Here is a 17,015-nt window from a genome sequence, read left to right on the forward strand (position 1 = left end):
CTGGCGTTTCTGGGACAGCAGGTGGCGGTATGATCCAGTTTTTCATTAGACTTTCAGTCTGCTTAATTCTAGGTTGGACTTTGAAAGAAAGAACCAACTTTCTTTAAAATGTACCAAACTAACATAATTCAAACAATCAATAAATCAGTGACAATTATATAATTATTGTCAAGTTTCAACATCTGTTTCATTATAGGTTAACCGTATTTTGTTCCTTCAGAGAGAACTGAAGTAGCCTAAGCTACTCCAAATAACTATACATATTCAGTATAACAATGCAATCTCATACACAGAATTAAACGTAACTAAAGAAGAAATCCTGCTTAATGATAAACGAACACAACTGATTGTCAAATGATAGATAGCCTATAGAATAAGTAATTGTGTGGCAGCATGGACTTTTAGAGCTACAGTAGCTACTGAAACCCTTGATTAAATTGTTTTTATATAAAATATTTTGGAATATAATTTAGAACCGCTTCTATTTCCACTCATCTCTTGCTTTTCTCTTTTTATGCTTTCCTTTTCACGTAGGCCTATTTATTTTATTTAACCAAAGATTACCTTGTGCACATATGATCTCGTTAGTGAATTAGTTTTGGAGGGAGAAAAAAGAGTAATAATGAAATTGAGGACTTGCCTTTCAAATGTTTTCCAAGAAACATGCAGACCTTTATGCTCTTATTTCGCACATACAAAATTATGACTTCAGCATTACATTTTGAGAATAGGCTATGTGAGTTATGGATTATTTAATTATTTAATTATTTAGTAGCCTGTTTAATACAAAAAAAGTCACAAGTGATAGGCTAATAGGCCTATATAGACACCACAGAAAATGAAACTGTAAAATGAACGATTTTAAATGTGATAAATAACTTTAATGATTATAATTATAATGTAGAGCGATTAATAAACCGTCGAAACATTTTGTCAAAGAGTTAAGACATTTTATTAGGCCTAAACAAGAAATGATCCGTGGTCATTAGCAGCAAGTAAAGAATGAAAGAACTTGATCTCAAACACGTTTAAAATGTTTAGTAAGACATTTTATATGAATAAATAAATAAATAAAATAAACTTTTTATTAAAATAAAACGGCAAGCAGGTCATCAGCAGCAGGTGAAGAATGAAAGAACTCCACGGATGCAGCGCGCGGTTTCCAACTTTCAAAGTGCTTCGCAGCGAGACTGTTTTAAGTACCTGTGCGTCACAGCCACGCCCATACAACACATTATTACACCTAACCAACCCATATTCTCATGCGGTTTGTCTACAAACGGCAGTCCTGAGGGAGAAGGAACTTTGTTGTCAGCTACTCTCTTGCATCCCTGTGGACTGAGAGGCAGCGTGCGGGAGTCATGAAGCAGGAGGTCAGGTCTGCTCTGGGCTCAGCTCACCTCGGGCTGCAGTTTGCTGGACGGGCAGAGGGTAACCTTTCTGCTCAGAGGTAAGCAGGTGCATCCCAGAAGAATGTGATCTGTCCATTTCTTATTCCAGGCAACTTTTATGTGTTTTTATATATAAGCAAGTATACATAATTTGTTTTATGTAATCATCCTTAATGGAAAGATTTGAATAAGCTACTTATTTAATTCATTCTATAAAAATTACCCTTTATATTACTCTTTAACTAGGCTACTGTGTACTTAAGTAAAGCAAAATTGTTAGGTATGATGTACTTATTGTGTTCATGTTGCTGCTATTGAGATGATTGAGATGCTATTTTTAAAAGAATGACAAGTTAATTGTGTCAAATGATTAATATACATTTCAGAACATTAAATACACTTATAAAATTATATAAAATATGTCTATATAAAATTGGTCTAAATATTACATATAAACCTTATGTATTTTAATTTTTTAAATATTACTGAAATTATATATTACAATTTTTTGTATATTACTATATTACTTATTATATAAAATTCAATATGTGGTCCCACCTTATATTAAGTGTTTTTAACTACTATGTACTAACATTTAAATTAATCATTTGATACAATGCACTTATTGTGTACATACATGTTTTTATATTTAAAAATATCTGCAAGTCATTTACAGCTGTAAATAATTTCTGTAATGACATCTAGAATTACACTGTTGACCTTCCCTTACCCCTTAACCCACCCTTAAATCTAAACCTGTCCCTAACCTTACCCTTATCCCACCTCAATAGAAGCAAAAGTGTTTTGCTATACAACATGAACACAATAAGCACAATGTACCTAACAATTTTTTATGTAAGTACAGAGTAGTTAAAGACACCTAATATAACGTGTATACCTAATGTGCTATACAGAATTTGCTTTAATGGCAGCTACACTCAAGCTTTGTGTAAAGTTCTTTATTTTTTTAAACTAGTTGCTCTGTTTTATTCTGGCAGAGGTGTTGGTCTTGCCCGAGCGCACTTTGAGAAACAGCCGCCTGCCAACCTGCGCAAGTCAAACTTCTTTCACTTTGTGTTGGCTTTATATGACAGTCAAGGTCAGTCTGTGGAGATTGAACATACTGCATTTGTAGACTTTGTTGAAAAGGAGAAGGTGAGGAGAAATGTGGAATAAATTAAACATTGGATTTTGATTAGATAGAAGTTATGATGCTATGTAAGAAAAAGCATATATTTGTTTTTTATCGGTTTGATTTAGGAGCCAGTGAGTGAAAAAACAAACAATGGAATCTATTACAAACTCCAGTTACTGTACAACACTGGTGAGCAATGCCTGTATTAGAACTAGTCTTCTTTAAGAAATACACTTACTTTGAACTGTCATTTGTTTGACATTTAGTACTGATGCTGTGTTATTAATTTCCCTGTCATTTAGGTGTCAGAACAGAGCAAGATCTGTACATCCGTTTGATAGACTCTGTGACCAAACAGGTAAACAATTTCTGCACTTCCATATTATTTGCATGAATATGTTATGTGTCTTAGCATTGAAAGTTTGCTTCAGTCAAGACTAAATGTTTTTAAAAAAAAAACTTTTTCACTACAGATTGTTTTTATAACTTGAAGACGTTTTGAAGTGATTGATTTATAATTTAATATATAATTTTGCTATATTATATTTAGCATGCACACAGATCTCCAATGATATTTACATTGAAATACACATTAATACTGACATATGTTTATATATTTTCTTCTGCATAACATTAACCTGCCATTTGCCTACATTACTTCTACTCTCTCAGGCAATTGTGTTTGAAGGTCAAGATAAAAACCCTGAAATGTGTCGTGTTCTTCTCACTCATGAGACAATATGCAGGTAACTTTTGTCAAAATGCACTATAACACACTAATAGACAAAATCCTATGGATGCAAAAAACGGTATACACATATTCTAATGTGTGTTTATTTGCTTTAATTGCAATATGCAGGTTAAATTTTTTACAGTTGATGCAGTGATAATTGTGTGTGTTTATGTGTGAATTTTACAGCCGATGTTGTGGTAAGAAAAGTTGTGGAAACAGGAACGAAACACCATCAGACCCCGTCATTATTGACAGGTAGAACAATCAGTTACATTCTATAAAATTTTAATTGAGTAATGATCTTTATGTACAGTAATGTGTAAGTACAAATGAGGGAGAGAAGAAGTTTATTGTTTAATTAGCTATTCATTCCAGAAATTTGGATTCATCAGCGTTGAGGATAAAAGCAGACAGACAGTTTGTATTCTTTCATCTCTCCAATTCTCTGTTTCTAAAATTTCATTTTCTTAAATCATTCTCTCATTGACTCTTTTTCTCCATTCCCTGATCCACACGTACCTTCACATGTTTGCAGAGGAAAGGTGCTAGTCTTGTCCTCCAAATTATGCTCTTTTCTTTTTATTGTATAATTAGGTTCTTCCTAAAATTTTTCCTCAAATGTAATCAAAATTGCCTGAAGAACGCTGGGAACCCACGAGACACACGCCGTTTCCAGGTACAAAAGTTTAATAATCATATCACTGATGTCCACTGTGTGTCTGATAATTGTAACACTTTACAATAAGGTCTCATTTGTTAATGCATTAACTAACATGAACTAACAATGAGCAATATATTTTTCAGCATTTATTAATCTTTGTTAATGTTACCTAATAAAATGTTCATGTTAGTGCAGTGCATTAACTAATGTTAACATACTTTTTATCATTAAAAAAAATGTATTAGTAAAAATGTTGAGATTAACATTAACTAAGGAAAGTATTGTTCATTGTAAGTTCACATTAACTAATGTTAATAAATGAAACCTTATTGTAAACCTTATAATCAACCTGGATCACACTTCAGATTAAAATCAATGGTAAAAATGATAAATGTAGCTAACACTATTACTTTACATTAATTGAATTAATTAAAAATGTATGAAATGTTTTTAACCATCCCAAAATATCCTTTTGTGTGCCAAATTTCCTGCACTACACTACTAGTAAAATTTGCTGTGCATTGCAGGTGCTGGTCTCTACCACAGCCTCTGTTAAGGGCCACGTTCTAGCCATTTCTGATAACATATTTGTCCATAACAATTCTAAGCATGGCAGAAGAGCAAGACGATTTGAGTTAATTGAAGGTACAGTAATCACAAACATATCTGCAACTTTTTAGGAGTTTGTTTAATTTAGCCAAAAACAGTGTTGGTGCTGGATCATTGACAGAGAGAGAGTGACATTAAAAAGTATGTTTTTATACACCTTTACATTTTAAAAAATGTATTTATTGCGATTATTTACACTCTGTATCTGTAAATTGCAATGCTATTATTCAGTGTTTTGAGCTAATATTTGTGTATGAATGTAGCTGAGATCCCCTGCATTAAGGCCATCAGTCCGAGTGAAGGTTGGACGTCAGGTGGAGCCTCAGTGATTATTATTGGAGATCAGTTCTTCGATGGTCTACAGGTGGTTTTCGGAACAATGCTGGTCTGGAGTGAGGTGTGTAACAGTCTCAAGCTCTGTTGCCAATCAAAGAATTACAATAAATACTTTTTTTGTTTCAGTTTTAGCTTTCTCATTCCATTTGTTGGTGATCACTTTTTCTGTTTTGTTATAGGTGATCACACCACATGCGATCCGTGTGCAGACTCCACCTCGTCACATCCCTGGTGTTGTGGAAGTTACACTGTCCTACAAATCCAAACAGTTCTGCAGGGGACCTCCAAGACGTTTTGTTTACACTGGTGAGAATTATTGAGTTTGCGGAAATTAACAAAAACCTTAGCAATTTTACTGTAACCACAGTTATGGAATATTTTCCATTTTTTAAGAATATGTGAAAAGCAATTTATTGGATTTTGTTTCTCAGTTACAAATGCCTTTTTGGACACTCATACATTCTCATTTGTTTTGTTGCAGTTGAATGCATTAGAGTTCAAATAAGAAATTTGTTTCTCTGTTTAAGCTTTAAATGAACCAACCATTGACTACGGGTTCCAGCGGCTGCAGAAGGTCATTCCTCACCATCCTGGTGATGTGGAAAGGCTTCCAAAAGTGAGCAAGAAATACTAAGTGGACTTCACACTTTCTCAATTTACATTTTATTTCTTCCCAAATTCTGTGTTTTCTGTTTTAATTGTAAAAGCAGGATCTGCTTTAAGAGTTTAATTAAAATTTAAGTCATAAAAAAACATGTCTAATCACCAACTGAACTCTCCAAACAGGGAAATGATTCTGTGCTCATCATTTTATTTGACACTTGGAAATACACGAATAGCTGCGTTTATTTTATTTTATTATTTCATTTTATATTTTATTTCATTTTATTTTTGATTGACAGGAGGTCTTACTGAAGAGAGCAGCTGATCTCATAGAGACGTTTTACGGAATGCCTCACAACAACCAGGTGAACATAACATTTTGATTTTTTGTACTCTTGTTTGCTACCCAAGTAAACAATGTCGATTAGTAATAAGAAAAATATTGTCCAAGAATGCATCTGCTACTCAAAAAATACTATGGGTAAAGCATATTAAAAAAACCTAATTTTTTAATATGTAGCCCTGCAAATAAAGGCTTTTTAAATACTAAAATCTATGTGAGTGCCTGGATGTGCACTTTCTCTGACATTAGGAAGGATCCACTTATAATTGTAAAGAATATCGACTGCTGCTAAAATCCAGAGTGGGAAGTGATGTCATTTCTGTGCTTCTATATGTGCCTCACAATAGGAGATGATTCTGAAGCGTGCATCGGACATAGCAGAGGCACTCCACGGGAGCCCACGAAACCCATCCCAAACAAATTCACACAGGATTATCGGGGTAAACTCCTTTGATGGACAGTTAACTGCGAACACAGAGGTCTCACAGGATGTAGAAAGAGGTATGCAGTATGTATTCATGTGAGTACGGTACATATGCTTCACAACAGTGTTTTAATAATTGAATGTCTTTTTCAGTGGGATTCAGTCGGAGTTCAAACACTGGCTTCGTTTCAGGCTGCACATCCCAACAGTCTGATTTCAATATCAACACATGCGTGAACGGACACGCACATTTGCACCCACACTCCAACATGCCAAGGCATACACACTCAAACACACACCCGTCTATGGCCGGGCAAACACACGGATTCCCCTCTGTGCCAAACTTCTCCATGGCTGCCACACAAGCATTCTTAGACAGTCCCACAGAGGATACACAACACTACATCGGTAAGAGCACATCTTTCTCTTCTAGAAACTGTCGAAGTTCAAGACTTTTTATAAATGTGTTTCTGGGAATGAATTATAGTGCAAAGCATGCTATTTCCTGTTACCAGCGGGTGGTGCTAAGACTAACTGAATATTGGCATATAGATGTCTTTAGGCCAAGACTCTTATCACACATGTGAAGTTTGGGGCAGATTAGACACTGTATGCCTGAGTTACAACAGCTTACTCTTTCATGGCAAAACATCAGACTTTGTCAGGCCGCTACAGACACGCCCTTCAGCAAAAACTCCAGATCTTCGCAAGTTAACATCGCTAAGGCCTTAAGATTAGACAGACCAAATATGGATGTTGATCTGGTTAAATCTCTACAAGGAGTTAATCACACTGTAAAACGTCATTTTCTGTTGCCCGCAAATTTTGTAGGTGGCGCTATCGAGCCATTTTACCACACCTAATTCTAAAACGCATATCAGATGTAAATTTTCACCACTTCTGACACGTGTGCAAAGTTTTATGAGTTTTCGAGCATGTTTGGGCCCTCAAAAATGGGATTCATTTCGGAGAAGAAGAAGAATTGGCCAAGCAATTACAATAGGGTCCTCACACCATCGGTGCTCGGGCCCTAATTACTACAATTACCAGTGAAAGTGACGTGACGTGTGGTCAAGTGTGGTGTCCCATACTCAGAATTTGTGCTCAGCATTTCACCCATCCAAGTGCACACACACAGTAGTGAACACACATACACTGTGAACATACACCCGGAGCAGTGGGCAGCCGTTTTTGCTGTGGCACCCAGGGAGTGATTGGGCCTTGCTCAAGGGCACCTCGCTTGCGGGTAATGAGAGTGGAAGAGAGCGCTGCTCGTTCACTCCCCCCACCTACACTTCCTGCAGATGCTGAGACTCGAACCCCTGACCTTCAGGTTACATGTCTAATGATTAGCCATTAGGCAACAACTGCCACAACAGTAGTGTGCAGTGGTGTTCTAAAGTGAGGAGGCAAAGTCCTCAGTTCTTTTTTTTATGTTTTTTTGATAAATCAAATGTAAATTCATGTCACAGTTACACCTAATGTTGTTACATTTTCCTGGTTAAATAAACATTGTTTTACATTACATCAAAAAAAGAAAAAGACAAAAAGAAACCAAATACAATCCTATTTTGTATTTTTACATTAACAATGTTCTATTTAATAAAACCAATTATAAATCTCATCAAGTTAGTTTTTAAGCATTTTTACATTTATTCCAAAATAATAACTAAAGGCAGTAACAATTTAAACAATATGTTTTATTTGTGAACTGAGGTTGACACTCCTAAAGACAAATATACATTTTGGTGGTTTCACATGATTATTTAATCCTTACTTGTCTTCTTTCTATTTCATGTGGTTCCATAGTGAAGCAAAAAAGTGCTTTTGCTCCAGTTCTGAAGCTGCAGTCCTCAACAGCACAAGTTTCAAGTCTTCCCATTTGCACGGTGAGAGCACGACACACATCGAGCATGACACACTCTTCTCGTCCACCTCTACATTGTCCCTTTATTTACTGCATAAATACACATCAGCTTTACACATCAGCTATTTTATATATATATATATATATATATATATATATACACATACATACATACATTGCCTTAGGGAGTGCGAAGTGTGAAAGTGCATACACAAATGAATTTGACAGACTCATGTCTATTCTGTATTTGTCTTTTACAGCCTTGCATGGACTAGTGACACTTTCACATGGACAAACTCAGAAGTGAAGGAATCTCTTTGTGGTCGGGGACCAGCAACATCAATTTTTTAATGTTCAGTGCAAGCAATACAAAAACAAGAAACTATATGTTAAATCGTGTTGATTGGCGAAAAAGCAGTTTATTTGTTCTGTGTCTAAACAATATGCACCTCTCTAGTATTAGTGTGTTTGTTCTGTGTGGCCAAGCCATTCAGTATTTACTTGATATATATTTATTTGATATAATATTGTGAAATATTATTTCATTTGAAAAGAACTGTTTTCAGAATTTATTCATGTGATGCAAAGCCAGATTTTCAGCATCATTACTCTAGTCTTCAGTTTCTCATGATCCTTGAGAAATCATTCTAATGAGATTTGATGCTCAAAACATTTACTTATTATTATCAGTGTTGAAAATGATTTTGCTGCTTAACATTTTTGTGGGAAAAGTGGTATGTTTTCTGTCAACCTTTTGTCCCTAATTTTTTTGTCCTTGCTGAAAAAGTTAATAAATTAAATTTCTTTCAAAAAAAAAACAAAAACAGAAATGACCACAAACCTTTGAACAGTAAATATTTTCCTATCAATAACCAATATATAAGACATTTTCTTACACTTAAACCTAGCTTTTTTTAAACCCAGCTTTAACATATGTCTTCTAAAAACATACTACTATTTAAGGGAAAGAAAATGATCAAAACACTGGACATAGATTCATACTGGAATAACTGATGACAATGACAATATTTAATTTCTAATGAAGGTTCATTTAAGCCCAGGTTCCACATGGCCCATATCTCTACAAGTCTATTCTTCATGTCTCATTAAATTCTCATAAAGGTTGAGAATTGCTCTTGTGTTCTGGGAGGCAGATCTGCTTCACTGAATTCTCAAATAAGCCCTCCATCAAACATCAAGTTTTACTATGAGGAGGAGGCATCAAAAATAAAACCAAATGCTGAATATGGAATTTGTCTCATAAATCTGAGCGAGTGCGTCCTCCCTGTGCAGAGAGGATGCTGCACACTCATGAACACCAAAGAACACAAAATTTGTTTGATAACTGTGTCACACTGTTGTGGACGTTCAAAACCTTTACAGGCTACTGTTCGAAATTAAATAATTTCATTTTACACACTTTTGTCTTGTCCTTTATGAAATTATGTGCAAAATGAGTGGAATAAAATGTAGGCTATATTGTAATACCCTTTATTTCAATTAATAAGAACTGATGGATGAATCAAGATTATTGTGTTTTTCCTGTTATCAAGACTTGCTAGATTAACATGTCAATTATGAACATTAAATATGTTATTTTATACCTAGTGGCGGTCTGCTGAGAGCAACTGTCCAATCACAGAATTGAGCACAAATATGTTGTGCTCTGATTGGACAGGTTTCCTGATTTGTTTAGTACGTTTTCTAAGCAGGAAGTGAAATTGAAATCATGTTCGAAAGATATTGAAAAAAGCACCCCTTGCGTTCATTGTTCGTTGTAATCGTGTAACGGTAGGTAATACATATTATTTTACATGACTTTAGTTTATAAGTGTTTGCGTTTTGACAACAGATTGCTTGTTGTGTGCAGTTTGCGATGTCTGACAGCGGTCATTGTGTGCTGCGTGATGTGACTCTTTGCTCGCCAGTGGGGGAAATCCTGCTGAGCGGCTGTGAGAGGGGAGCTCACACCATTGATATCAAACTGGGAACAGACAAGGAAGAGAGGTAACTCACAAACATGTACATAAACCGAGCAGCGCCCAATTAAAACATGTTAATCACACGTAAAGTGCAGTGAGGGGTTTCCTTAATAATCCCTCCTCACTTTGAAATATTATCCCTAACTATATTTTCTCTAAAGTTGGTGGCCTTAATTTTCTCCTACTTTGTAACTATATTACAAAGATCCCTATCAAACTTTCTAATTTCCATAAGTAGATGCTCTTGGCTTGGTCCCTGATTTACAAACACAACTTCTCTCCACACAGATATTACTTATGGAACAATAAGGATATTCTCTACAAAAATAAATCACTTTTTTTGACAACTGGTTAAAAAATGATCTTCTGTTAGTTGGACAGCTTTTTAATTCATAGGGCAGACGTTATAACTATTCAGATTTTTTACAGAAATATACAATTCCTATAACTACTAGTAAATACGCTATTGTTTTCAATGCTATTCCTTCTTGTGTGTCTTTTCTGTTGCAAGGTTCTACATTTCCATGGCCATGTACTCACTCTTTGAACCTAACTGACACAATGATCGGGAATGTGTGCTTTTCTGTAGAGAAACATAAAAATAATTCTAAAATCAGAGCTCTCTTCCAGAGAGAGTTAATGACAATTCCTTATATAATACTATACTGGAATAATATTGTAGAGAATTTATCGTGGGAGAAACTGTGGTCCTTGTCTCATAAGTATCTGCTTACTAATAAAGTAAAAGAAATAACATTTAAATTAATTCACAAATGTTACCCGACCAAAGCCTTTATTAGGAAATATAAGTCAAATATTGAAGTGAGTTCTTTTTGTCACTCTGCTGAGGAAGATTTCATTCATTTGTTTTGGCAATGTACCCACACAGGGAAATTTTGGTCAGATGTGTTAATGCTTATCCAATCATATTTTATAAGTGACTTTTCTTTCTGTTTTAAAGATGTTTTCTTTGGATTGTCTGACTACTCTAAAGAGAATATAGGGAAATATTACATAATTAATTTGTGTTTCCTACTGGCTAAATTTCACATACATAAACAAAAATTTACTGGCTCTAAACCTCTCTTTTCTCTATTCAGAGATGATCTAGACAAGTATATCGAAACTATCCAATACTCTATTAATCCCAAAGCTATGAAAACTGTTTCTGTTATTGTTTAATAAAAAAAAAAAAAAAAAAAAAAAAAAAAAGTGCAGTGATGGGAGCAACAAAGCTATTCAAATCTTCTTCTTGGGTTTATTGGCGGTTACTTACTGGTTCATTCCGCCACCAACTGGTTTGAAGTGTGGACCAGAATGTCTAATATACTCATTTATTTATATATATATATATATAAGAACTATATCCGCTTACTTAAATTAGTTTCTCTAAGATATTGAAACAATATATTATAACACATATCTTTTGACTTTTTTCTCAGGATATCTATTAAATCAAAATGTATTTTCATCTCTCTTAATTTCCGAATGAACTGTCTTCTTTGTGTTTCATATTTCTGACAATATACCATAACATGTTCTACTGTTTCTTTCTGCCCACAGAAATCACATTTCTCTGTGTTATGTTTCCTTCTTTTGAATAGTGTTAATTGTAAAATCAGCTATTCAAATCAAAACTCTGAATCAAATACAAGATGTAAACCCTCCTGAATGCCATGTGGTGAGAGGGTGGGACAACCTGTCACTCACATGAGATCAAAGCAATAGCAAACCACAATGATCTAATCAGTTCTTGATGGTCAAAATCAAGTCCCGCCCTACATTTTTCTTTGTTCGAGAAGCCGTTTCACTCAAGATATACGTCACAATTACTGATGGATAATCCGATTCTTTTCTGCGAACTGGTTCTTTTGGACAGGTGGTTTCAATGAACCGGTTCAAAAAACGATTCACCAGTTTGTTTACATAATTACACAATGATGTCACATACACAATTCTATTATTAAAGCACCCAATAATGGTGTGAAACGGGGATGTTTTACATGTCTAAAGCATATATAGTGAATAAACTAGTCTCAATCAACTCACCTTTTTACATACTCAATGAGAAACCATAAAAAAACCTTTCATTTTGCCCCTCATTCAAGTCAACTGCTCGTTCATACGGATGCTTGTATCAGCAGCTCATTGATTCTTCGCAGACATAGCAGAGTCAGAAGTGTTTCCTCAGTTCAGTGTATTGGTGACTCAAGAACCGTTGAAACTGACTCTTGACTCAAGAGAGAACTACTATGTACTGCTGTTGACTCGAGAACTACTGCCATAGGATCACTGTTATATTTACAATACTTTTCATTTGTTATACTTTATGCTTTTCAGCCATAGACATCAGAAACACATTTTGGCCCCATTATAAAACCTTCGGCACACAGTTCTCAGCATGTCGGACATACCCAAAAGACTGTTTTCAGTTCAGTGTTGGACTAACTGAAACGCTGAATGAGTTGGCAAAAACCCACATCATAGGATCATACACTCCTGGATATTGGCTCATTTCAAGATGGAGCGACTGTCAGACTCGTCTGATAGTGAGTTTGAGTAACTAGATCTGTGCTGTCTTGAGCCACGAACTGTTTCAGATGGTTCAGTCCGATTTGGTGAACTGGATCAACAAAAGAACCGGTTCAAAAGAACAATTCGTTCGCAAACTGGATATCTGATATCAATTCTCATATCCGTTTAATGCTGACTTGATGCATGTGTATCCTGTTGTAGTGTACACCCTATTGGCCAGTCAGAAATGAGCCCTGAGTTACAGCGCTGTGTTGAATGGCTTCAGTGCTACTTCATGAAACCCGAGTCCATCAGCACTCTTCTTCTGCCTGCCTTACACCATCCGCTAATGCAGAGCGGTTAGTCACATATACACAGATAATCCCACTTCACCTCTGACTCATTTAGGCCTGGTTTCACAGACAGGGCTTATGCTGCGTTCCAGGCAGGTTTTTGAGCCCGTAAGTCACGACTTCAAACAACAACTCACGACTTTGTAGCGTTCCAGGCAAGTCACGCCTAACTGCCTGAGTGTAAACAAACCAGCATGGCGGACCATAAGGGGCTTATGCTCATTTACAATAATTTCTGTCGCCAAAGGTGCTTACTCCTTGCTTATTTGAGGGAAACGGAGGAGGAAAAATGGCGCATAAGGCAAGAGGAGCTGTTATACCTTTTATTTTACGTTATTTTACCGTGCACTTGCATAAACACCGCATCCGTAGGGGCTGCCATTTTTGTTTCGCGGGCTATTTGACGTCAGAGCGCGGAACTGGGAGTACATTGATCTAGTACGAGTTCATGGGTGGGAAGTCACGGGTTTGACTGCTGTTCCAGTGCTTTTTCATGGGTAGAAGGTTGGAAAAACAGAGGTTATGGGTTGCCTGGAATGCGGCATTAGATTAAGCCAGGATTAGTTCGGTTAGGACATTTAAGTAGCTTTTATAAACATGCCTTAGAAAAAAACATTGCTGGTGTGCATCTTGAGAAAAAACAATGCCATTGACATATTTTAAGATATGTCAGTGCAAATTGCTTTCAGTTAAAACAACTCAAGCATGCATTTTAGTCTGGGACTAGGCATAAGCCTTGTCTGTGAAACCAGGGGTTAAAGTATTAACCAGGACATTAACTGCCACTGTTTTTTACTGCCTTTCTTCCTCTCACTATTTCTCAGATTCTTTTACAGCACATGTGCTGTGGACTCTGTTGAAGGAAGTGGGGCTTGGGCAAACGGTCTCGTACAAGCAGCTTGCTGAAATGATCGGGAATCCAAATGCTGTGCGAGCCGTGGGCTCAGCCATGAAGAAAAACCCTGTGAGTTTTGTTACAATGATGATTGATCATGAAAGATTGATTTATCTTGAAGTATTTTTCGTCATCTGATGCATCTTTTTCTCTGTTGTTCTCTCAGATTCCACTGATAGTGCCTTGCCACCGGGTGCTGCGCAGCTCAGGGGACAGTGGATCATATATGGGAGGAAAGGGAGATGATATTAAAGTTTGGTTGCTCACTCATGAGAAAAAAGCATTGAAACTTCATTCTTTAAAGAGTGAATAATCCTTCTGATGGACCCCCAAATCTTCATGCTGCTTCTCAGTTTGTTCACAAACTTTTTTTTATTAAGTTTGAGTTTGAAAAACATTATGACAGATTTCTGATTTGTTTGGACAAATTATATTACACTTCAGCAAACAAAGTCTGTTATAATCCATATATCGTCTATAGTTATTAATCTTGATGATAATAATAATAATAATTAATAATCTTGATGAATATGTTTGGAATTTTTGAGAGCAGGTGATCAGGTTTGATTAGTTGTTCTGGTTGTCAGTGTTACATTCACATTGTTGAATGCGATTTGAAAAATCATTCTATAAACAAGATATTTAATCCAAAGGATTACAGAAAATTATTGTTTTAAAGAAATTGTAATTATTGCATCTTTTGTAATCTTTTATTCCTGACATGCATATGTGGTATTTTTGCAGCAAGTTATGCGTTTAAAAGAAATGTTTAGGCAATTAAACAGCTCTTTAAAGCAAATCAGATGTTTATTAATGGTGGATCAATTATCTGCACTACCGGTCAAATATTTTAAATAATAAATTAATTATTTTTTTTATTTTTTATTTTTTTAAAAAAGAGTCTCTTATGCTCACCAAGACTGCATTTATTTGATCAAATTATCATTTGAATATACACTGTCCAGCCAAAAAAAAAAAATTGCTGTTTGGATTTAAATAGGCAAATACTCAAGAATCTATGACTGGATCATTATTGCAGTGATTATTATGTTTCTTGCATGTTATGTTTGACAACAGTTATTTTAACCCTAGTTGATGGAGTGTGCAGCTTTTCATTTCTTAACCATGTAGGAAGACATATCATGGCCATATTCCAGGATGACAATGTCAAGATTCATCAGGCTCAAATTGTAAAAGAATGGTTGGGAGAGAACATGAAGAATCATTTTCACACGAGTTGTAACCTTAAATTCATTGAAAGTCTTTGGGATGTGCTGGAGTAGACAGAGTGCTCGACTCTTGTATTGTCAATACAAGATCTTGAACAAAAAATTGATGCACCTCTTCATGGAAATAAGTGTTGTGATTTTATTTCACAATTTGAGCCTGATGAATCTTGACGTTGTCATCCTGGAATAAATATGGCCATGATGTGTCTTCCTACGTGGTTGTTTAAGAAATGAAAAGCTATACACTCCATCAATTAGGGTTAGAAGAACTGTTTCCAAACATATAACATGCTAGAAACATAATAATCACTGCAATAATGATCCAGTCATAGACTCTTAAGCATTTGCCTATTTAAATACAGCAACTTTTTTTTGTACTTTAAAATGTAATTTATTCCTGTGTTGACACAATCTATTATCAAACTGATAAATGTAACAGATATTTATATTTTTTTTCTTGTCAGTGGCGAGTTTTATTTTGTGCTACTCCATAATTTGTCATAATGCAAATTCAGTTATTTTCTCAAGCACAAATATCAAAGATTTCCCTATACCCCAACCTCTTGAGTGTTTTTTGTTGTTGTTGTTTTTAAATAAAACATTTAATCTCAGTCCACAAATTTTCAAATGCATACTGAGAATTACTGTTTAGCTGCCATGCAAATACATATAATTGTATTTCTAAACAGTTTCTAGTTCCTCTGGATGACAGACAGTTGTAATCTCTTTAATGGGAGGATGAAAGAGGGGTGTCCCTGGTGAGATCTACACAGTCAGTGGTGTGATACTGTATTATATTGTGTTTGATCATATGTGACATGTACTGCTTCTACTGCCTCAGGCTGTGCTGATCTCTCACTAAGCCTTCACATACAGCATCATGCCACCTTACAGAATAGCAATTTGTGTCTGACAGAAAAAAAAAAAAAAAAACAGTTGGATCATGCTCAGTGAACGGAAACCCTCCCTGTAATTTCAAATCATTCAGTGAAGTGTGGGAGCTGTTATCATAACTCTGTGGACTCTGTGTGTGAGAGGTGCGTCTTAATCTATAGGTTTGTTTTCACTTCCTGTGATATTTTCCACGAGAAGGAGTCTGAAACCCTTTTATTTTCTTCCTTTACAGTATATGATCAGAAAAAAATGTGGTTTTATTTTCTATTTGTTTTCTATAATTGTATTTTTTTTCCTATCATTTCTAATAATTCTCACCACAAGAAATCATTGGATTTGTTTAACTAATGCTATAAAAAATTGTAACAGGACACTAAATTTGTGGAAATTGATCTTGTTTAAAAGGAAAACAAATCAGAAAGTCTGTCTTTCTGTGTTTTTATTACACGGTTTGTTGCAGAAAAAAAGTTTACTTTTTTGATGGTGTAATAGCATTTAGACCAAACTGCATGAAACTTATAAAAAGCATTATGTAAAAGAGAAGCAATGTTGGGTGATGCTCTTTTGAAATGTCATGACAGCAGAGATGGAAAGCTAATCTGCTGAGGTCAGATAAGACCACATATACTAACAAATGAGTTAAAAATGTCAAATCCATGTAAGGTATAAGATTTAACATTTAGATTTAACACTATTACCACGATACACTTGAACAAGGGAAACCATCTAGGGGAGTGTACGTGTAATTAGTCTACTGTAAGTCATTTGTCAGGGTAAGACGTGATCAAACTGGATTAATGGTTCAGAATGAGAATAAACTATGATTAAAGTCTAAAGATTCTCTTTTGATTGACGGAATGGTGGTGATTTACAATGCGATCCTTGTGCTGCATTAGTCCCATGCTGGTGTTTTAATCTTCAAAGCATTTAATGTGTCAGGAGGACACATCTTATGGGTTACTTAAAGAAATGCTTCAGACTTTATTTTATTTTTAAATATTTATGTGAGCATCTTTTTGCTCAACCACAACTGAACTAACCTGATG

General features: G+C 35.3%; 2 protein-coding genes across 2 annotated transcripts; both read left to right on the forward strand.

Annotated features, from left to right (window-relative positions):
* Positions 1-1,361: 1,361 nt before the first annotated feature.
* On the forward strand, positions 1,362-9,517 carry ebf3b (EBF transcription factor 3b). Its single transcript, XM_051867140.1, has 16 exons — positions 1,362-1,431; positions 2,368-2,546; positions 2,652-2,715; positions 2,829-2,884; positions 3,199-3,272; positions 3,446-3,514; positions 3,854-3,935; positions 4,448-4,565; positions 4,793-4,926; positions 5,045-5,171; positions 5,393-5,481; positions 5,768-5,833; positions 6,159-6,312; positions 6,389-6,643; positions 8,045-8,124; positions 8,363-9,517. The coding sequence occupies exons 1-16, from the start codon at positions 1,362-1,364 to the stop codon at positions 8,375-8,377; spliced, it is 1,632 nt and encodes a 543-aa protein (XP_051723100.1). The 3' UTR covers positions 8,378-9,517.
* Positions 9,518-9,746: 229 nt separating this feature from the next.
* Positions 9,747-16,390, forward strand: mgmt (O-6-methylguanine-DNA methyltransferase). The gene is made up of 5 exons (XM_051867762.1): positions 9,747-9,893; positions 9,973-10,109; positions 12,821-12,957; positions 13,776-13,915; positions 14,013-16,390. Exons 2-5 carry the CDS (start codon positions 9,979-9,981, stop codon positions 14,157-14,159), a joined length of 555 nt encoding a protein of 184 aa, XP_051723722.1. The 5' UTR covers positions 9,747-9,893; positions 9,973-9,978; the 3' UTR covers positions 14,160-16,390.
* The last annotated feature ends 625 nt before the right edge of the window (positions 16,391-17,015 follow it).

The sequence above is a fragment of the Ctenopharyngodon idella genome, chromosome 17 (assembly GCF_019924925.1).
Source record: "Ctenopharyngodon idella isolate HZGC_01 chromosome 17, HZGC01, whole genome shotgun sequence".
NCBI lineage: Eukaryota > Metazoa > Chordata > Actinopteri > Cypriniformes > Xenocyprididae > Ctenopharyngodon > Ctenopharyngodon idella.